The sequence below is a fragment of the Dermacentor silvarum genome, chromosome 7 (genome assembly GCF_013339745.2).
Source record: "Dermacentor silvarum isolate Dsil-2018 chromosome 7, BIME_Dsil_1.4, whole genome shotgun sequence".
In the NCBI taxonomy this organism is placed as follows: domain Eukaryota; kingdom Metazoa; phylum Arthropoda; class Arachnida; order Ixodida; family Ixodidae; genus Dermacentor; species Dermacentor silvarum.
Window position 1 is genome coordinate 86377915 of NC_051160.1, and position 23198 is coordinate 86401112.

General features: G+C 46.8%; 1 protein-coding gene across 3 annotated transcripts in view; it reads right to left on the minus strand.

Annotated features, from left to right (window-relative positions):
• LOC125946844 (uncharacterized) overlaps positions 1-23198 on the minus strand; it is a 111695-nt gene that overhangs the window by 18619 nt on the left and 69878 nt on the right. The window contains exons 1-2 of one of the 3 annotated variants that reach the window (XR_007467918.1): positions 22822-22861; positions 7728-7895 (exon numbers count right to left, since the gene is read on the minus strand). Coding sequence is in view for 1 of the 3 variants with exons in the window: in XM_049670937.1 (XP_049526894.1) it covers positions 7728-7895 (168 nt within the window). In the remaining 2 variants the exon portion in view is untranslated. Of the gene's footprint in view, positions 1-7727; positions 7896-22821; positions 22862-23198 lie in introns of those variants that run through there. The other 2 variants (XR_007467917.1, XM_049670937.1) reach the window with 2 other exon arrangements.

A 23198-nucleotide genomic window follows, 5' to 3' on the forward strand; every position in this document is an offset into this window, starting at 1 on the left:
AATCGATGCCGTAGTTGCCAATTGCTTGCTCACCAACCTGCCTTTTCCCCACTTTTGCATTTAAGTCGCCCGTGACTAAAATATACTGAGTTTGCACCTTTCTCATTGCTAGTTCAACATCTTCATAAAACTGTCGTATTTCTTCATCATCGTGACTAGAGGTTGGGGCATATAGGCTTGTACTACCTTCATTTTGTACCTCCTATTCAGCTTTATTACGACGACTGCTACCCTCTCATTAATGCTGTAGAATTCATCAATGTTGCCCACTGTGTTGTTATGCACTAGAAATCCTACCCCGGATTCTTTCTTATCTGGAAGACCTCTGTAGCAGAGGACGTGGCCGTTAGTCAGCCACGCACACTGGCACACAAACATACTGGCACACAAACATTGACCGCCTCACAGGTTCCTTGCCTCTCCCTAAGGCACATTCGCGCAAACAGCATAAGGAATTTTAGCTGACTGATAGAGCTCTCAACCACTACATTTTACAACCAGATGGTAAAAGATGGGTACTGGTAATGTTGCGCTCCCCGCAAAAGGACATTCTCGAAGACTTCCATGTCGATCCTGCAGCCTGTCTTCTCATATTTGACAAGACACGAAACCAAATTGGGAGTCGCTTTTTCTGGCCTGGTGTTTTCATCAATTGTTTGTATACATACTGATTTTACTCTGCCCTGTGAACGCAACAAACGTCCGGCGAAAGGTCTTACTAGGCTGATGTAACCTCTCTCGTGTTCCGCCGCATTCTTGATGTCACCGGAGCCGATCGGTATGTATTTCTCAATTCCGCTGCTACGTCGAAGTACACTGCCCGCTGCAGTTATCGCAAGCTGAAATTCCCTTGGTGGCACGCTTAAAAATTTACATAGAGAAAGTATCACCAAATTTTAAGTTTTTTTCTCATTGTATATTTCTCATTATTTATTAGTTCAAATAACCAATTACACCATCACATCTTAATAGTCATAATTGGAAATACATAATTCCTACCATAGTACAGCTTCGCTGGTCTTCCATCTGCACCCCCGTGGAACGGCTGACAGACAGTAGACAAGAACTTTATTGAAAGGTCCTGAGGAAAAAAGATTGGGGGAGCCGAAGGCACCCCAATCAAGTTGGTGGCTCCGCCCATGACGGAACCGGGAGGTGGTGGCTCTCGGCGACGTAGCGGGCCCTCTGGATGGCCTGTCGTTGATGCGTAAAGTCCACGCTTTGCAGTAAGGGCGTCCCACTTGGACTTGTCGTGAAGACCAGAGCCCGCGTTGAACGGGCACAGCCAGAGCTTATGATCGAAAGAGCAGTGCTCGTGCCCCCATTTGGAGCACGATTGCGGGAAGTTGGAATCTATCCGATTGAGCGCTCTGGGGGTGGGGTATGATCTCGTCTGTAAGAGCCTGAACGAGACAGACTGAGCCCTGTTTAATATTGGGTGAGGGGGAAGGAATTTCCTCCTGCTCAGTCTGTGGTGCGACGTGATTTCGTTAAAGGTGGTAAGAGGGTCTTTAGTGGAGCAATCCTGTGAGAGAGCTGGACCGTTAGCTCGGGCGCTGTTTGGGAATTCACCCGCTAGGCAGTGGGCCTGCTCCTTGGGGTTGCAACCCGCTTGAATAACTACTCCTTTAACGTGGGCCGGGAACCAGGCGACGTGCCCGACAGTATTTTTTTTTTCGAATGTTACGAAAGAGAGAAGCCACACGATATCTTTAGAAACGGAGCAGTGACGGCCAGGGAAGATGCGCGCCGGTCAGACAGTATCAAGGTGTAAATACTCGTACACACAAAAATGACGCGAATTGTTACAGCGAAAATGGAACACCAATACTACATGCTGGAGATATCAGCAATCTTCGCTCTGAGCTGAGGCTTGAATGACGCATTTACCAAGCAACTACAATATCAAAGGTCTCCTCAGGAGAAATGAATAAGGCTGGTAAAGAAGGACTCGCCTGTACTCATTCTAATTAAACACAGTGTGATTTAAGTTCATTGCAAACGAGGTGACGCGACAAGCTCGTAAAAAATTATAAACAGTTCTGCAGGAACTAGTAAGCGTTCAGCTTGCGCGAAGCCACGCCTAAAATAGACCCAGAAACATTTACTGCGTGACAGTTGGTACGACGAACTTAACCGGCCACATGAAAGCAAGACAATCAGTTCTTGCCAGCCTGAGCAGCTTTTACACACAGCCCGGGGCACTTGTATGCTCGTGCACCCTAGCTAAGGCAACACCGTAACGAAGCGGTCAACGGAATTCTGAACCTAAGCGAAATGTCGTCACGCCGCATGCTGCACTGCGAACCCACCGAGCCAAAACATGGATAGGCCACGATAAACTTGGCCGTTCACCCGTGTGAAGATGATCGAGTGCAACAAACACCAAAATGACAAAAGAGAGCGTGCGAAAAAGGAATTCCCACCGAATGGCGGCGATTCAGTGCTCCCACTCCTAAGGCCTCGCGTGCAGTGATTAGAACCGCGTCGCCGGAACGTTATTGCAGCTATTTAAGCACCCCTACCACGTAGCAACAGTTCTTCGACATGCCTTGAAGCTTTGGCAGCCACACATGTGCAACGTATGTTACTTATGTCGCTCCTAAAAACGTAAAAGAAAGAGAAATTCACGACCAATGTCGCAGAAAACAATCGCGGTCAACTTCTTTGGGACAAGTAAGGTTCGGGAATCAGTTACAGACGATAACACGTTGCAGCAAGAATGGGTGAAATTCGCGGATGTGATTTTAATTTGTTCGAGTAGCTACTTCACCGGCGAAAGCTTCAGTAAAGGCGCGGGCCTCTGTGAGAGCGGCCATGTACCCGATGTTACGTGATTTTGGGACAACCCACTCCACTTACATGCCGGGGCCTACCCACAGACAAGCGCAAGGAAGGCTAGTTATCTAAACGTGGAGTAAATATTACGTCGGCGCTCCGTTAAGTATGCAAGTGCCATGTGTTAATAGCCTCTTTTTCTACCCTTACCGTAATACTGTTTATGTACTTCAATAATAGGCACAAGTTGTTGTTGCAAACTTGTTACTAAAACACCTATGCCAGGCGATGTCGGCACACATGGTAGTACCGATAAATACACATGACATCACCAATGAAATGCTGTCAAAGTCACACCAAGAGCAGTAATTATGAATTCGCTAACGAAAATGTGTACACTGGCTGACAAAGTCACCAAAATCATATGTGAACAAAACCGCAAGATAGCCATGGACAGCTGACGCCATTCCGCTGTGTACGTCAAAGATCTGCTGTTCTCAATGGAGTTATCGCGATCTGAAATTTCCTTAATGGCCTCCTTGGAAATATGGGACTCTAAGCCTTGCCAATTTTTTAGTATTTTGTTTATATGTTGCGAAAGCAAGAAGTCACATGATATATTCATAGGCGAAGCAGCGCCGGCAAAGTTAGATGGGCTCTGGTTGCAAGATCGGGTTTATTCCTCTGAGGCGTGAGCGTTGTACTTCATTCCTACACAGTGCGCTCACCTGGGGTGTGCAAAAAATTTCTCATCCTTTTTTTTCTTAGTCCTGGTATTGTGAGGCACACTGCAGGTCAAGAGAAACATCATGGATGAATCGATGGCTTAGTTGCGGGGGTGCAGCCTGATGGAAGGCGTGTGCAATAATCCGGCACCGTCGTAAAATACGATGCTTGCGGCCTTTCTGACAGTAGTGTTGGCAGGTTACGGGAAAGAGCACAGGGAAAGTGCCCAATGTGCACGCTCAGTACTTCCACGGCAATGTGCATTTGTAAGAATTGGTCTCGGGCAATTGCAATAATCACCAATTGTTGATGCACATTTAGACAAACCAAGGCAAAACTCCAAGTGCTCGAGCTTGAATAGCCTGTAGAGCACGAAGATTTGTCCTACAAGTGTTGGTCAGTACGGGCAAACTGCACTTCAAAATGCCCAGAAAAGGAGCCCTTTACAATTCCAACATTACAAGCACTTACATTGCTCCAGTCTCTCCGCCGGAAGCTTAAAAAACAGGGAGACTGCTGTCAGACGCTATTTCAAGTAGGTAATGTGCGGGCTCCATGAGATATCTCCGTCGATGATTATGCCCAGAAATCTGTGAGTCTGACCAGAAATGATAGGACCATTTATAGAGATGGCATAGGGTGTCCTTAGTTTATGAGTGAATACCACCAGTGAATATTTGTCTGACGAGATTTCAAGTCTTTGGTTGCGGAGATATAGAGCTCTGGGAGCAGCGCAGTTTTTTGAAGTCTTGCACGTATCTGAGCACGTGTCACACCTGAAGTCCATACACATATGACGTCTCCGTACATTCTTATCTTGATCGCTGCTGGCAGACGTTCAACGAGAACATTGATTAAGAGGTTAAATAGGGTGGGGCTTAGTACTGCGCTTTGAGGAACACCTCGATATGTGTAGTGTCGTGTGTTTTGGCCAAGTCCGGTACAGACAAAACCTGAGCTGTCATCACCTGCTCTTCAACAGCTAACGCTGCTCCTCTTGCACCAGAGGTACGCCGACCACGTACATATTTATACAGATACATCATCAACTCTCCAGTGTTCCTTTGCAGCCGTAGTTCTCCATGCGAGAGCCGCCACCGTCAGTTTCAAGACATGTCACCCAAAGACATCGACGGCTGCGGAACTTGCAACTCTTCGCGCTTCACTTCGTCTCGTCAGCCGAGAGCCACCTCGGAGATTGTCCATATTCAGTGACTTCGAGGCAGCACTGCAGTCTTTACTATCAGTCCGGCGGCGCAGACCACACAAGCAATTGGAATTCGAGAGTAGAGAGCTAATCCATACCTTAGCAGAGCAAGCACACCACATGACATTTCAGTGGCTTCCAAGTCACTGCGGCGTCTTAGGCAACGAGCACGCCGATAACGCTGCTCGGTCGGGTCTTCAAGGCGACAAAGAAGAATCGGTACCGTTATCAAGGGACTCCATGTGGAATACACGAAGTCTTTAAAGCAACCGACTGCACCCCCTAGACTGTACTCTTCGCCTTCCCATCCCAGCTGGTGTCTGCCGACACGAAGATACCCGGATTTGTCCAAAATGACTGGGAGGAGGCTATACGAAGTATTTTGCTTTCCGAATTGGAAGGGCCCACGACGCCTCGTGCGATCCCTGTGGTAGCGAGGAGACTCTTCAACACCTTTTGTGTGACGGTTTGCAATTTGCATAGACGATCACTCGCAATCGCGATAGTGCGCTTGGACCAAAGACCTTTAACAGAGTAAACCATTTTAGAATGCCGATATCACAAGTCATCGCAGCGGAGGGCGATGATGGCTGTGTTGTAGTTTTTAAGGACTACAGAATTGGACAAGCGGCTGTAGCCTGGACTGATGTTTACGGTGTTACAAGTGCTACTGTGCTGCGCACTGACTAAGCGGTGACAGTGAGCGACTGTGATTCTGTATTTGTGCTCCCGTTTTTTTCTCTATCTCTACTTTTCTATCACTTTACCTCCTTCTTCCCTCTTTCCCCAGCATAGGGTAGCAAACCGGATCTTCCCCTCTGGTTAACCTCCCTGCCTCTCGGTCGCTGTCTCTTTTCTCAGCATTTTGTCGGCCAATATGAGATCATCTCGAAAACATCCCTGATGAACTATCTCGTTTCTTCTTTCTGTCATTCACGAACCGTCGTCATCGAGGGACAAAACATAAAATGGTCCAAATGGCGCGCTTCGTCCTTCTGACATACGTTCAGGTTGGCCGCTAATGTATCCTAGGTGAAATTAGTGCTGAGCGATTGCTAGAATAAAACGGCCTCTCTCAGAATGTCTGTGGTCGGTACGTGATGTCTTCAGCTCAACTTTAAGCCACTATTATCATTCACGGTTTATGGAAAGCTGATTGCACTGACTACGTGGTTGGAGCATCACTCTGACCACTGAGGAAGCGCAAAAAGCTCGAAAAGGAATAGCAACGGAAAACGCTTAGCGGCAAAATCATGGCCCAGAATGCTTTGTGCAAGTAATGAAGAGTGGAAGTGAGAGCTGATTGGCACTGGCCCGTTTTCCACCCAGAAGGGAGGCATTGTGCGGCCAAGTTTGTACAGATTGGCAAATAGGGCATAAGATGTAGCTGCCACAATATTTGTGCATTTTAGTCCCCCCCCCCCCCCGACCCAGCCCCCCGCATTATGAAATTCAGTTACATGTACTTCCCTACTAAAGTAAACCTGATCCACAACTAATTAGTGCGCAGCGGATAACGCAAAGCGTGGACTATATGTGTAGAACACTGGTGCCGAGATTTTCATCGTGTTTCATACACAACTCGTAAGAACGTGCTGCGTCCATGCTCTAATCTCAAGTATAATTTTATTTCTGGTTTGCAAAGTGTGTAGTAATACTGAGTGCTCTGGAACCTTTTACAAATTTTCTTCAGGTCATATCAAAACGGTTGTTTTGATAAGGAATCAAAACTTATTTCGTAACGTCTTACAAAACAAGAAATTGGTTACGGAGAAGTAGGGCGCAATTGGCTTACTAGTGATTAAAGTATTCATGAGTGCTTAGGAGTGCCGCGCTCTACGAATACCCTTTACTAATAGCTATTAGTAAAGGGTATTCGTATAGCGCGGCACTCCTAAGCACTCATGAATAGGAGGATATGATACTTAGATATGAACTCAAGGAGGATATGATACTTAGATAATTTTCTAAAGTAAAAAGAATGAAAAGGGTAAATAATGATAACCTTTTATATTAACTCCAACAGCATTTATCTGTCTAAGGATATCATATTTGAGTGAGTTGAAATTATTGAGTTGGCACTCATGCATCTGTGCAGAAACCAGAATTCTACTATATACAGCTTATTCTTTACAAAGTAACCTAATTTAATTTTTAGTTCTGTACACTGCAAAATCTCTTGTCCAATATCCTCGAACATAAAATATTCAGAAAGTTCAGACACCTTCTCGTCGACCGAGTTGCAAATAAAAGTTAACATAATGAAATATATCATAATTTTTTTTAATATTGGCTCTCGTTTATTCCTTGCCATCACCTAGGTCCTAATATGAACAAAACATGAAAGCAAGGAAGGAAGGAAAATAAGAGGTGAAAGGCCGAGAGGTTAGCCAGTAGTGTCCGGTTGGCTACTCTGCACAGGGGTACGGGGTAAGAGCAGAAAAGATCAGAAAACAAGGAGAAGGCATAACACATGGGAAGAACTGCTATTGTTTCGCAGGAAAGTGTGTGATCGGTACGGAAGACTGGCGGAAATAAGGTTTTTCGTTTTAACTTGTGCAGCCATTTCCAAATCATGGTTAGTTTCTGTCAACCATGCGCAGGTTCCACGAAGTGCGTGCTCATTGTGTGACGAAAAGCCATGCGAGGCTAGAAGTATGCCTGTAACCAACGACGCTTTGAATGTAGAGGTTGCACCACTAACTTGTTAACCAAATGAAACAGGCGCCAGTGCCTTCTGCGCAACTAACGTTATATCTCCGTAAGAGTAAATGCGGCTCAACCGAAGGATTGGGTATTATGCGGTTAACATGCAAGTCTTAACTACCCCGCACTATGTTAAACCAGTCTAGTTTAAAAACTGGGACATCAAGTTAAAGAGGAAGGCGGAAACGTTTTCCTTTATCGCGGTTTCAGCTATATGTGTGCCGCAATTATATTCAGTGGATTTGTAGGTCCTTATAGTAAAATTATGCGTCCGAAGCCATTCTTACCAAAAATCCAATGGCCTACTTACCAATGCATTTTCTAGAGCATTGCTCACAACTTGAAAAAACATTTGCACCATTTCCACAGTGTCTGTTGTCACTTTTCAAGCAAAGCCTAAATGGCCTATAGTAGTGAAAACCGGAGTTCTGGCCTGCGCACGACCTTGCGACTGTATAACCAGCGCAAGGAGAAGACGCTGAAAAACAATGTGAAGGAAGAACTGAAGGTTAATTTTGAGTGTCCTGTCTATAGTTTTAGGTTGCCTTCACTGCTAAATGATTAGGTTACCTTTGAAGCAGTAACGAGGTGTTGGTTAATAATTTTTCCGCTGGAATACGGTGCACTTTATGAATAGTAATCAAATGGCATGCATATGATACTTTACGGAAAAAATAAAAGCACTCTTACAGCTTAACAAAGCAAAATATCCCTTATACTAAATAACTCACCCAATGTAGGTTCCGCATATTAACGACATTAAACAAGATACTATCTATTCAAAAGAAGGTGTTATCTTGATTCACTCGAAATCAATAACTGGATGTCATTCTGCTCTCTCTTTCAGAGAACATGACACATAAGCTGTTTTAGGATGCAACTTTTGTGCTCATCACACTGTGTCTTATATTACAGCGGACACGCTGCAATCTTCGTCGCGCTAAAGATGCATGTTTTTCGCCATCAATTTCGGTAAGATACGGAGCGCATGCATTTAAGTACCTTAAAACTAAGCACTGTTGTTAGTCCGTTCGATGTGTTTGTCACGTCTCTTCTCCGTCCTTCGTCTCTTGATTGGTTTAATACTCAAGGATGAAACCATAAGCCGCTACACCTTAGGTACTTGGTAAGATCGGCATCATATTGTTACGGATGAAGAATGGATTTATTTACAGTGAAAAGCGGTGACAAGACATGGGATGGTCTGAAACATGGGATGGTCAGCCCAAAAACGTCGCGCCGCTTCTACCTCCTCTTCTACGCTTCTCCTGTGCGGCGTTACAATTTCCTCCGGGGCAGACGAAGCTCACCGAGCGAGTCAGAGTGCGGGTTGATGGTACGGTTTCAATCGTGCAACGTGCACAACTTGCGTCTTGCCTGAACGGCGGTTATCAGCTGTCATTTTAGCGACGACATAGGTCACTTCACTCAAGCATTTGCGAATGACGAACGGGCCCGAATTCTTGGAGAGAAGCTTTTAGGAAAGTCCCCTTTTCCGAACCGGTGTCCACAACCACACGAAGTCACCGGTGGCGAATCTGACGGGCGAATGCAGTGCGTCGTAGCGAGCCTTGGCATGAGCATGCGACGATAGGGTTCTGAGCCGGGCGAGTCGACGTGCTTCTTCGGCACGACACAATATCTGCGCGACAGAAGCATCTTCGTTAGGTGAAAAATTAAGTATGGTGTCGAGGAAACTTTGAGGATGGTGAGCGTAGAGGAGAAAGAAAGGTGCGTATCCTGTTACATCATGCTTGGTATGTTGAAGGCATACGTGATGAACGGTAATACGGTATCCCTGTTCTTATGATCCGCTGAGACATACATTGACAGCATGTTGACGAGGGTACGATTCGTGCGCTCGGTTAGGCCATTGGTTTGCGGATGATAAGGCGTGGAATGGCGATACTGAGTTCCACAAAGGCGCATTAATTCTTCCACGACGTTAGCGGTGAACTGCCGGCCGCGATCACTTATCACCACACGAGGAGCTCCGTGGCGGAGGATAATAGAATGCAGAAGAAACCCCTGAACATCGGCTGCTGTAGCTGAGACGAGTGCCATTGTTTCAGCATAACGTGTTAAGTAATCCACACACACGATTATCCAGCGGCACCCGGCGGAAGACTTGGGGAAGGGACCGAGTAAATTGATACCCACTTTCTCAAAAGGCGAAGTCGGCGGTCTATCTGGTTGTAGAGTTCCTGCAGGAGCCTTAGTCGGTTGTTTGTGGCGTTGGCAGACATCGCAGCTGGCAACGTACTGCTTGATTGTCTTCCACAATTGAGGCCAATAGAAACGTTGTCGGAGGCGGTGGAGCATTCGAGCGAATCCAAGGTGCCCGGAAGTAAGGTCGTCGTGCATGGCCCGAAGCACCGCAAGGCGCAGGCATTCTGGGACGACGAGGAGCAGTGGAGCACCATTGTTAGAATAATTCTTGTGGTAAGGCAGACCATCACGAATCACAAATGGCGTAGGCCGTTCGGATCTGCGAGTCGCATCAATAATCGGCTTAAGTGAAGGGTCGCATTGTTCGTTCTGGAAGACAGCGAAGTCAGGAAAGTCGGGTGAAATGGCAGTTAGGTAGTCGTCGAAATCGTCATCATCAGTGCTGTTGCTCTGACCGGGAAGACAAGATAAGCAGTCGGCATCTGTGGGGCACCGACCACTCGTGTATGCAACGGAAAAGTTGTATTCTTGGAGCCGCAAGGCCCACTGAGCCAACCGGCCAGCTGGGTCACGCAGTCCACCGAGCCAGCAGAGAGAATGATGGTCGGCAACAATCTCGAAATGGCGGCCGTATAATATGGTCTGAACTTGTGGATGGCGAAAACAACAGCAAGACATTCCAGTTCCGTGACTGTATAATTTCTCTCTGCTTTCGTCAGAGTACTGCTGGCGTAGGCAACGACGTGTTGGCGAGCGTCGTGAAACTGGACGAGCACAGCACCAACGCCCACACCACTGGCATCAGTATGCAGTTCGGTGACCGCCTCCGGATCGAAATGGCGGAGAAGTGGCCCAGAGATGAGCAAAACTTCAGCTGCTCGAAGGCAGCCTCGCACTGAGTGGACCATACGTAGGGAGTGTCCTTGCGAAGCAGGTTAGTCAGGGGACAAGCAAGCTGGGCGAAGTCTTTAATAAACCTGCGAAAATAAGAACAAGGGCGCAGTAAACTTCTGAGGTCTTTCACTGTCTTCGGCTTCCTAAAGTTGCGAACCGCAGAAATATTTTGGGGGTCTGGCCGTATACCATCCTTGTCGACGAGATATCCCAGCACAAGGGCTTGACGCTCACCAAAATGGCACTTCTTAGAGTTTAAAATGAGGCCAGCCTGTTGGATGCAGTCCAAAACAACGCCGAGCCGCTGGTTGTGCTCGTGGAAAGTGCGGCTGAAAATAGTCACATCATCTAAATAACACATACAGATCTCCCATTTGAGACAGCGGAGAACGGAGTCCATAAATCGCTCGAAGGTTGCTGGGGCATTACATAAACCAAATGGCATGATGTTAAATTCAAATAGTCCGTCAGGCGTAACAAAAGCGGTCTTTTCTCTGTCAGACGGGTGCATCGGTATCTGCCAGTACCCGGACCGAAGGTCAACCGACGAAAAGTGCGAGGCGGAGTGGAGACAGTCAACAGCATCGTCAATGCGCGGTAAGGGATACACGTCTTTCTTTTTGACGGCATTGAGGCGGCGGTAGTCGACACAAAATCTCCATGAGTTTTCTTTCTTCTTCAATAGTATAACAGGAGCGGCCCAAGGACTACAAGACTCCTGAATAATGCCTTTCTGCAGCATGTAATCGACCTGTTCGGCAATCACTTTTCTTTCCGTGGGAGATACGCGATACCGTTTCTGACGTATCGGAGTCGCTTGCCCTGTGTTGATGCGGTGGTGCATGCGGGATTCCGGCAACATCCGAGACCGCTCGCATTGAGCAAAATCAAAGACTGACGTGTAGCAGGCAAGCACTTCTAGGAATACATCTTGCTCGGAAGACGGCAACGACTTGTTAATCATACGTCGCAAGTCATCCGAATAGTTGGGCAATGGTCGACTGATGTCTGAAGCCGCTGCAACTATTCGTACGTCAATTGTGGCTTGCTCTTCAAATGTTCCCAATTTAAGGCGGGCGGGCAGGGCAACAGGCTCCGTAGAAGCGTTCACAGTTCACAAGAATGCATGCCCGTCGATGGCTTGAACAACAGATCGAGGGACCAACACATTCTTCTTAAGCGCGTTGTTCTGGTCTGGCTCGACAAGACCGCTGCATGATCCCATCCGGACACGTGAAGAGCACACCGGAACAAACATGGCTGTCCGACCAGGCAGGAACACATTTTGAGAAAGCGAGAACACGTCGGCTTGATCGGTCTGCAAATCATCAAGTATGGCGATTGGCAACTGCGCTCCGTAGTAAAATCTCTCCAGTCCCGCAGTCAAGTGTAGCACTGGATACACGTAGGAAATCAATGCCTAAAATAACATCATGAGTTGCGTGGGCCAAAACAGTGAACTCCCCTCTGAAACTCTGTCCTCAAATCGCAACCAAAACTGAGCAAACGCCAACAGGGCATAACACTTCACCGCAACTCCACGAAAAGTTTCTTTACGATCCCACGCAAACATAACTTTCTGTCCTAAGCGATCTTTGAAGCGCAGGCTCATAATAGAAATAGCGGCACCAGTATCGACAAGAGCAGTAGTATTTACACCGTCTATACACACGTACACCTTGTTCTTCAACATAACAACAGACGGAGGAATTGGCGAGTCTGACCGTCGCGCGACCGCACCTCCATCGGCCGCACCAGCTAGTTTCCCAGCTGCGGCGGGGAACGTGACCGACGACGGCGCGGGGATGGCGAACGGCGCATTCGGGTCGGCGGCGGTGTATGGCTACGCTCGGAGACAGGGGACTCATCGCGCGAGTGGTACGACCAGTGTTGCCAAAGAGGTTGAACTCCAAATGGCGCGGGCGCGTCTTCGTGCACATGAGCTGAGTACGCCGAAAAACGTAGCGCTCGCTGCGGGCGGCGGCGACAATAGCGCGCAATATGTCCTCGGGAACCGCAGGCGTAGCAGACAGATAGGTCCCGGTTGAAAGTAAATGGAGCAGGTTCGCGGCGTGGTTCCGGGTAAGATTCCGCAGCAGCTTGTCGTGGCATCGAGTATTCCGCTGCAGCACGTCGTGGTGTTGGGTAGTAGTCAGTTGTACCACGACGGACTGGTGAGGGCTGACGGCGACTGAGTAGCCGGGAGGGACGGAAAGCTGGCGTTGGTGAAATGTGGTTATTCAGATGGCAGTCGGCGCTCGCTGCGACGTTCTCGCGACCAGGATGGTGGTGTGTCGGGAATGTCTTCGTCAGACGCACACTGATAAGCAGCGTCTGCTCCCTGAAGTCGCGCTAGCTCCTCTTGAACCACTCGACGCACGATCGAGGCCATGTCATCGCAGGCAGCGACGTCCATACTGGCAACGGTGGTGACGTTGTCCAAGCGCCCGAACTTCGGTAAGATCCTGCGGGTCGTCAGAGCTTCGAACGCGCGACATTGCTGCCGGAATTCGGAAGGAGTGTTCAGGTTTTCTTTTGTGATTAGAAAGTTGTACACGTCTTCGGCGATGCCTTTTAACAGATGTCCCACTTTGTCTTCATCGGACATAATTGCGTTGACAATTCCGCATAGCTTTATTATTTCTTCAATGTACGTTGTACACGTTTCGCCAGGCAATTGCGCTTTGCGCGAGAGCGTGTGTTCCGCTTTCTTCTTTTTCGAATTCGATTCACCAAAGCAGCCTTTCAAATTCTGGATAAAGGTCTCCCAAGTGGTCAGCACGTGTTCATGATTGTCAAACCAAAGTAATGCGGTGCCGGCGAGAAAAAATGCAACGTTCACAAGTTGCGCTTGCGTGCTCAACCCGTTATGGTGGCTTACTCTTTCATAGTGCCTTAGCCAGTCATACACGTCTTCATCTGCTTTACCTGGGAATATGCGGGGTTCCGGCGTCCAGTAGCTAGGTGGTCTTGGTCGAGGGCTGACTTGATCGATGCCCTCCCTCTTCGTTGGTGCTCGTTCACTGGCCTGCTTGGGCAGTGGCCATGCTTGTTGGCTCTGGTGGTAGTCAGGCCAGGTGTGTGCTTCTTCGAATATCTTGGAGAACTGGGTTTTCCCGGGCGTTCAGTACCCAGCACCTCCACCACTTGTTACGGATGAAGAATGGATTTATTTACAGTGAAAAGCGGAGACAAGACATGGGATGGTCCGAAACAACCGATCAGCCCAAAAACCTTGCGCCGCTTCTACCTCCTCTTGTACGCTTCTCCTGTGTGGCGTTACAATATATTCACGAGGTTTACATTCTTTCCTCCCTGACGTATTACATCTATGAAATCTATCATTACAGCACAGGTATTCTTTAGTGACCCGCAAAGGCCAGGTTGTCACACAAAACAGCCGTATTCCTCGCCTGGGTGGTGGCGACCAAGAACAAAAGCAGCCGCACCGGAGCCCTGCTAGGCAGCTAGGAAGGGCTTTGTGCTAGCTAAATGCTAAGTTGTGTTAGCTTTGTTCTAGTGAATGCGAAGCAAATCGCGCTTCGGTATATATAGGCGACGATTGCTCTTTTGATACAGGAGTAAAACAACTTATAAATTTTCAATACTGCTGATACTGTCTGCTACGGCACCGGGCACATTTTACTTTCTGAAGCGAAATCTTTCGCCTGTCGCAAAAAAAAACTATAAAAGAACAGCTGGCTTGCCTGTTCTTTGTTGTCGGTTATTCTAGTGCGATGTGCGATTTTTGGGCATGTTACCTGAGAACTAAGCCGCCCAGTGGATTTTGCTTATAATTAACTGATTTATTTTGGCGGCAAATAGCTCTGCCACGCAATGCGTACGAAGGTGCTTACGTCGGTGCTTATAGCCAGCCACGTGATCCGGTGTTGCCGCAAAGTTTTGCTCCCCCTGTGCCACATAAATTCTTCTAGATGATCAAATGCTCAGACTGTTCATCATTAGCTTACAACTTTTGTAAGCTAGGTTTCCTGTATTGCACATTCCGTACAGCAAAAAAAAAAGAGAGAGAGAATAAAATATTGAACCAGCCGATCCTTTAGTGCGTTATTCACAGGTGAATAAGAAATTCATAGGGTCAGATAAATTAGCTGTCAGAAAGAGATCCGTGCTTTTTTTTCAGCCGTTGCGAACGCAGAATTATAAAACTGGTTACTTCAATATAGCAGTAGTTAAAAGAAGAAGTTCGCTTGGTAAACGTTTGTGCCATATTTTTAGCACAAGTGCCACAACGAAGAGTAGTGAGAGTTTACCAAAAGGAATTTAATGCACTGTTTTGCGGAAACAGTGCAGAAATTTGTTCCAGCAATTTAGCTGTATGTAAGCGTATAATACATCACCTCCTTTTTTCTTTCCCCGAATGCAGCCCCAGCTCTGAAAACTCACCCTCCTCTGAATCTCAGCCTCATCTTTGTCTGATATGCGAAATGTACTGCTTTCTGCCTTTCAGCCGGTCGTTTTTCACTTATAATCGTTTGCATACGTGATTCAAAATAAATGTTGCGACAAACGATTCGCTTTTGTAGGATTGCCAAATGTAAAACAAAAAAAAAAGATTTTCGTAGTCAGGAACATTTTAAGAGGCCTTGATATGCACTTATGCGCCTATAAAATGTGCTGTAAGTACTGTAGGTACCAGATACTCAGCGATATAGTATCGTTTTGCGTATTGTATCTTGCTAGTGCTGAGTTTGCTAATAAAAATGCCAAGTAAAGCGCATTTTTCTACTTTTTAATGGCATGCCGAGACCAATCGCCGCCAACTATGGCGTGCTGTCCCTCGTATTTTCATTACAATAGGGTAATGTTTGAGGAAGCACGGTTGCGCTGCTAAAAGCTAATTAATGCTTGAACAGCGACGCATAAATAGAAATTTCACTGCAAGAAAGAGACAAAAAATGATAGCAGTTCGAAGAAAACAAACCGCAGCAGCAAACGAAACTCGTGCTTGTTTCCTCTTGAGTCTGTCAGGAATATCGCTCGCCCGTCAAGCACGTAGACGATGACAAGCCTCTCTCCCTCCACCTACCCCCCCCCCCCCCACGCCCCTTCCGAGACAACGAAACAGCTACCTTGAAAGGAGGCTGGATTTTTTATTTTTTTTCTCAGAAGCATTGCCTTCCAGGCACCAGGAGATAACCTGGCGCTCTTGGCGCCATTCCCATTTACCTATTTACCTGGGGGCTATACCAGCGTACATAGCAAGGGTGTGTTTGAGCGGCTGGCGGTGGACTACCCGATGGCCCGAAGCAGCCAGTTAGCGGTAGTTGGGGGGTTAGATATTTATTTTATCTATAACGCTTGGACCACGCATGCAGCAGGACTGTGGGTTGTCCCAATGGAGTGTTAGCCCGCGTTTGTTGTAAATGCGAAATATTTCTTGGCGAATATTTGCTACCTTGGCAGTAACATATTGGCGAACATTTGCTACCTTGGCAGTATTTGTCTATCCGTCTAGCCGCCTACGTCTTTGTGCTCTCATGGTCGTTTCGTTAACTTGGTATGTACCAAAATTGGCATACTATGACAAGGGAATATGACGAACATACATAGTACGTCAGGACATGGATGTCATGACATGCGTGTCTTGTGGGTCATGAAACAGCCGCCTACGTCTTGGTGCTCTGATGGTGGTTTCGTAAAGTTGGTAGGTACCCAAATTGGCATATAATGACAGGAGTGTATGACGATCATAAGTGATAGGTCATGACATGAATGTCATGACATGTGTGCCATGTAGGTCATGACAATGACCCAGCGAAAAAGATTGACACCCAAAAACCACTGAAATGTTTTCGGACGTGGGTAATCAGTGAAGGAAACACTAAATAATGCTGGTAAAAGTCATGGTCATGAGCATGACTCAGCGAAAATGACAACGACCCTGCCAAAAATGATTAACGGTCAAAAACCGCTAGAACGGGTTCGGACTTGGGCACTATGTGAAGGAAACACTAGGGATGATCGAAGAAATCAGTCATGATCATGAATGAGCAAAAATGACAATGACTCAGCGAAAAAAATATTAACACTGAAATACCAGTGAAACGGGGTCGGAATTAGGTACTGAGTGAAGGAAACACTAAAGGATGGTGGGAGAAGCAAGTCATGATCATGACTGAGCAAAAATGACAATGACTCAGTGAAAAAAGATTAACGCTCACAAGTCACTGAAATTGGTTCTGACGTGGGTACTAAGTGAACGAATCACTCAAGGATGGTGGTAGAAGTCATAGTCATGACAATGACTGAGCAAAAATGACAATGACTAAGCGAAAAACCATTACCACTAAGAACCATTAGAATGGGTTCGGACGTGGGCACAAAGTGAAGGAAGCACTAAAGGATAGTGATAGAAGTCATGCCCATTAGCTTACCTCAGCAAGAATGACAATGACTCAGCGAAAAAAAAATAACACTCAAAAGCCTCTGAAATGAGTTCTGACGTGGGCACTAAGTGAAGGAAACACTGAAGGATGGTGGTAGAAGCCAGTCATGATCATGACTGAGAAAAATCAAAATGATTCAGCGAAAAAAAATTAACACTCAAAAGCCACTGAAATGGGTTCTGACGTGGGAACTGAGTGAAGAAAACACTAAAGGATGGTGGTAGAAGAGATAATCATGAGCATGACTCCGTAAAAACATCAATGACTCAGCAAAAGATTAACACTCAAAAACCACTGGAATGGGTTCGGACGTGGGCACTAGGTGAAGGGAACACTAAAGGATGATGGTAAAAGTCATAATCATCAGCATGACTTATCAAAACTGACAATGACTCAGCGAAAAAAGATTAACACTCAAAAACCAGCGAAATGGGTTCCGATGTGGTACTAAGTGAAGGAAAAGGCTAAAGGTTGATGGTCGAAGACATAGCCAGAAGCATGACTAAGGCTTTCGCATTAACGTCTCTTAGGCGTAGCTAAATGGACTCCTGAGGACTCATTACATGAATGTCATGACATGCGTGTCATTTAGGTCTTGAAAGAGCCGCTTATGTCTTGGTGCTCTCATAGTCGTTTCGTTAACTTGGTAGGCTCCCCCAACACTGCTTCGCATAACATCGATTCCCACAGGGCGTGGGATCTACCGGCTGTTTTTATTTACAAGCGAAGTTGTTTAAGCTGGAGGTATTCCGGTTGTGTACGCCCAAACTGTGGGCCAGTCCTGGAGTTCGTGCAGAAAGGGTCCAAGCGCAATGGCACATACGCCTGCGAACTGCATACGAGCTGTTTAAGCTTGAGGATAGTTCGTCGAGTGTATGCCGCAAAATCGCCGCCTGGCGATGATGTCCCCATGCGTCGCCTAGCAAGGCTTCGCCCCAGCTGCGCCGACCACGCGAAGCCTCGCCACAGCTGCGTCAGCCGTGCAGTCATCGGGCGCGCCGCATCACCTTCACCTTAGCTTTGCCGAGCCACTAACACACCGCGCCGTGCGAAGTGGTTGCCGCGGCTGTGGAGAGGTGGAGGTAAGCCGTGACGTCACTGCGCTGACTCACGGGATGTGTAGCTCCACGTCGCCGCCGCGGCTACACAAAAGCCCCGCCGTCTTCACGCCGAGCACATCACCGCGAAAAAGGGGCGGCCGAAGAAGAGGCTCACTCCCGGAGAAGAGGAAGCGCGGCGCGAATTCCGCCGCATCGCTACTTGAGAGGGAGCGAGAAAACTTCGGTCCGATCCTGAGTATCACGCCGCCGAAGCGACGGCGGAACGTTGGCGATTCGCAGAAGACCCGGAGTTATGAGCCCGCGAAACTGAGCAAAAGCGTTTGAACGTCTAGAAGCGTACAGATACTTTCAGGCCAGAGTGGTCGTTGCTCCTTGGTCTATTCATGATTCCGGGGTGATCTTGGGAAAACGTGGCCGAGTCTCGAAGAATAACCTCGTAAAAGCTTGGCCGAACCGAGATAAAGCTAGATGGGGTCGTCAGCTTCGCTGTTTTCCCAGTCTTCACCCCACTAGTGTGAAGCTGCCCCTAATTTTTTTTGCGCCTAGATGGCGCATAAATCAACCACTTGTAGACTCTAAACAACTGTGCTTCACACTGTATAAGCTTCAAGGGAATGAACAAATTAAAGCCAGCAGATCCCACGCCCTGTGGGAATCGATGTTATGCAAAGCGGTGTGCGAGGAGCCTACTAAGTTGACGAAACGACCGTGAGAACACCAAGATATAGGCCGCTGTTTCATGACCTACACGACACGCATGTCATGACGTTCAAGTCATGAGTCCTCAGGAGTCCATTTAGCTACGCCTGACAGACATTAAGACAAACGCCTTTGTCATGCTCATGACTATGACTTCAACCATCGACCTTTCGCCTTTTCCTTCACTTAGCACCTCATCGGAACCCATTTCAGCCGTTTTTGAGTGTTAATCTATTTTCGCTGAGTCATTGCCACGACCTACATGACAAGCATGTCATGACATGAATTTCATGACCATTTATGTTCGTCGTACACTCTTGTCACGCTACGCCAAATTTGGTACATACCAAGTTAATGAAACGACCGTAAGAGCAAAAAGACGTATGTGGCTAGATAGATAGATAGATAGATACATAGATAGATACATAGATACATACATACATACATACATACATACATACATACATACATACATACTGTAAAACTGGCAAATGTTCGCCATGAAATGCTTCGTATTTACTATGAATCTTGGCAGGACTTGTATTGCGTATGTCAGATAACCGATGGACCATTACATTTACAGAATCGTTGTCAAGAGAAGGGAATTGCAGTCGAAGATGGCAGAAAACTAATGGGAAGATGAATTAAGATATTGGCTAGCGCAAGACAGGGTTAACTGGAGATCGCTGGTCGCTTCGTCCAGCAGGGAACATAACTTTCGCATATGGTGCTAAACCAGGTGGCAGAAAGAAAGTTGTTGCGAAATATGAAGCTAATTTCATAATACGGATTCTTACAGTTAGTTTACAAGGCCTTTATTATTGGAAAACAATTTAGGGATTATAATATTATTGCGTTAGCCATTATATGGACACTTCAACCGGATTTCTGCCGTCGCCGTCGTCGTCGCCGTCGCCGTGAGGTTCCCTGTAGATAAAATCTTCGCCGAGCGCCGTATGCCTGAGCGGAAGCGTGCGGGGACGCGCGCTATCACGGAGAGCGAACGCACTCAATCTCCCCACGCGCAAGCAAGGAAGCGGGAAGGCAGCGCGGGAGGAAGCGTGGGGGGGGGGGGGGGGGGGGGGCGCACTTCTACTCTGCCAACAACCGCGCTCGTCGCTCGCCCGCACCGTGTCTTATCTCCACACGGCTCTGACCTTTATGCGCCATGCATTCGCCGCTCAGTTTCCGTTGAAGAGATAGACCGCACGTACCTTCGCCACTGCGGCGTATGCGCTTGCTGCCAGCGTTTTGACAGTCGTTGTCTGCAGTGATTCAGTGTGATCTATTCATGTTTGTGCGCGCTCACACCACGCTTGTTCATTCAGTTAGTAATAGTCGGGCCACATTTTCCAACGCACGCTAAACATGCAATGCTGCCCGGATCGGCAGTGCAGCGCTACAGGTGTGTCCTTTCGCACGCGCTGCCCACGGGAAGCGCTTCTCATCAACACCACCGTTTCACACGCGCCTTCTCGTGGTCATCGAGTCTCTCTTCATGTCGGTCTACTTACGCCGCAGCACACCTGCTTACTTAATCAGCTCATGTTTACTACAACTCATATTGCTACCAAAGCCGCTCACCTTACTTCGTATGACATTGCTGTGTTGCTATCAGCATTCATTGCTTCGCCCTTAGGGCGAAACTGTGACATTTTTTTCTTTTAGAGCGCATCCCTGAAGCGCCCGTTGTTAGGACGGGCGTCGGCGGCGGCGGCGTAACCGAGCCAACGGCCACAGCGAAAGAGGAAAGCCGCCATGAGGGGGATGAAAGAGGCGACGAGAAAAGCCGAGAGGAGGGTGCAGCGCAACCAGGAGGCCGCAGAGATAGCGCCAGAGCAGCGCGCGTCGCCTCGGTTGTCTGTCGGCGGCGGCAGCAGTGAATCACACCAACGCGTAACCCACGCGCTGGCTGTCGCGAGGCCCAGAATATCGAGGCAGTCGCGCCACAGTTCGCTTCGTTTGCAACGTGCCGCACGAGACAGATTGTCCGCGCCAGCCAATATATCGCAAAATGAAAACACGTATACGTACAACAGCGCTCAAATTTCGCATTAGGGAAGATCGTAATCGTCGGCGATATTTTTTCTGTAATTTCGTGTTGTATGCGGCAAATTAAGTCATTTTATGAACGTATATGGTAAATGTTATTACGTACAAAAGCCCTCAAATAGTTTTGTAGAAATGTCAACAAAACTTACTATCTGCCAGTTTTACTTGTGGCTCAATGTTTGCTAATTGCCTCACCAGACCACCCTGAACTTGAAAAACACAGCGTTGAGGTGGATGTTTGCGCATGAGCAGAACTCTATAAGGGACGTTGTAAAATTCAGAATTATCGGAATGATAGAAAAGGACATTATATATTTCTCAGAAGTTTTTAAAGAAGTGCTTCTTCGTGATTGTATTGCGCCTTGTGTTACACTGACTGAAGAACTAAAGAACGAACATAAAGAAGAATAGTGGGTGTACTTTGTACCAACTATGAACTCGTTCAATATATTTAGAGAACACGCTTATATGCTTATATACGTGCTGATGGGGGAGGAGGGCTTGAAATAAAGGATATATGACAAGGACATGACATGTGTTCATGCGTTGTGACGGAATTCACTTGCTCCCGTTGGTCCTGGCGAACTCGACCTCAGCGTCCATAAGCGTGGTAGATGGAGTGCTTCCGAATTTTTTCTTTTTGTTCTATCGCAAGTGTGTGCCCCATTTCTCGCTCTCTTTTTTATTTTCGCTGAGGCCATTGATTTTGGCACGATATAGTTGTGGAGAGCATTTGCACTGTTTGCACTGCACAGCCAATTGCTGGGCACTGTACGAAACTCACACGTGTTTTTGTGCTCACGTAATATGTCCTTTAGACAGCATCCGGTCTTCGGAATATACACTTTCTAGAAGTAATAAACGAGTTGCTGGACGGCGCTACGTGCGCTCGCTTTTTTGTTTTTTCTGTTTTTTTCTTTAGTTCTTCATTGAGTGTAACACTAAGCGCGATGCAATCATGAATGTCCACCAGCTAGCCAAGTTCATTCATTTACGAAACGCTTTTTATCTTGTTAAGGATAAAACATCTTGAATTTCATATGCATCAAAAAGTCTTTTCTAAGTTGGGCTACACTTATTGATTTTCTCTTTTCGGTTTCAGTTTAATATTCTCTGGAATTATAAACTTTGGAAATGCAAATCCACTGACGCACACAGTACTGAAATGGTGAAGACGGATCCGCTGTGTCTGAAATAAGTGGCAAAAGACGTGGTTGTGCTGCACATTAGATGGTTCGGCTTAAAATTCTCGTTTCCAGGTTAAGTTGTCGTACAGAGGATGCCCCAGAAAAGGCACTCGAAATATTCTATATTAAAGGAAGGTGTAAGCATTTGCGGGGCGTTCTTTTTATGACAAAGCATACTCATTTGAAACAACAAAACAAAGTGGTATTGAAATAACTCATACTGAGAATTGGGCCAATTACCTTATTTTCTAGCTAGGACAGTTTTAAAAAGATACTGGAAACAAAGTAGTATTGAAATAACTCATACTGAGAATTGGGCCAATTACCTTATTTTCGAGCTAGGACAGTTTTAAAAAGATACTGCAGACTCCTGCTCGCTCGATGATGAGGCTTATTCACGCCACTCATGACCTTCTGATGCGGGCATGGCGCTCACCCTAGCTCTGTGCTTGAGTTTTGGTTTTCTAGCCGCTATTGGCGAGAAATCTTTACTGTACATAAATTAGGAGCTTCAATTCTTGCTTGACCAAAAGTGGTTATAAGCTCACCACATGGCTGACTTCAACTCTCGCATTAGCACTAAATGGCTGGGTATTTTGCTTAAGCTCGTATGTGGCTTTTGGTTTATTGAGCATCCTAGCCCATTCAATTACTACCTCGAGCCTTTTCAGAACATATGTGTCTGTGAGGAAAACACCGCCTAGTAAATAGTTATAGTATGTTCTTCGTCTCAATATCTCTATATTTCACAACTACAATCACCTGTCAGCCTTGTGCCGTGGTGGAAGTATTGTTTCGGAATGACACTGTTTGTAAACACAATTTCCATTAAGGTTATGCTCGCGTGGAGCAGGATACACAAATGGCAAAACAGACGTTTAAGGTTTTCCGGCCTGAGTAGCTCTGGATGTGAATTCGAATGTTCACTGTACCTAATGGATCGAGTGGTAGATCTCCATCATAGCCTGGTAATCTGCAAAATTCGTAATGTTCAGCAAATTATAGCACACTCCTTGAGGTATATGAAAACAGATTGACATATTTAGATAGTCTATCAGTGCGAGAAAATTTTCAATTTGCTAGCATCGTGTAAATAAATATCTTACCCTTGCCCTCATAGAACCAAATTCAAGACATGTTCCAGCAAATCCAACTATTATGGAACAACAGTGAAATAAGCTTATGAAAGGTATATGGACACAGTGGTACGCGGATTCAAATGGGACATCTGCATGTGCTACCTTCATAATGTAATTATTCTTGGCAAAACTCTCGAGAAGTACAATCAACGAATTGGTGTCGTACTCGA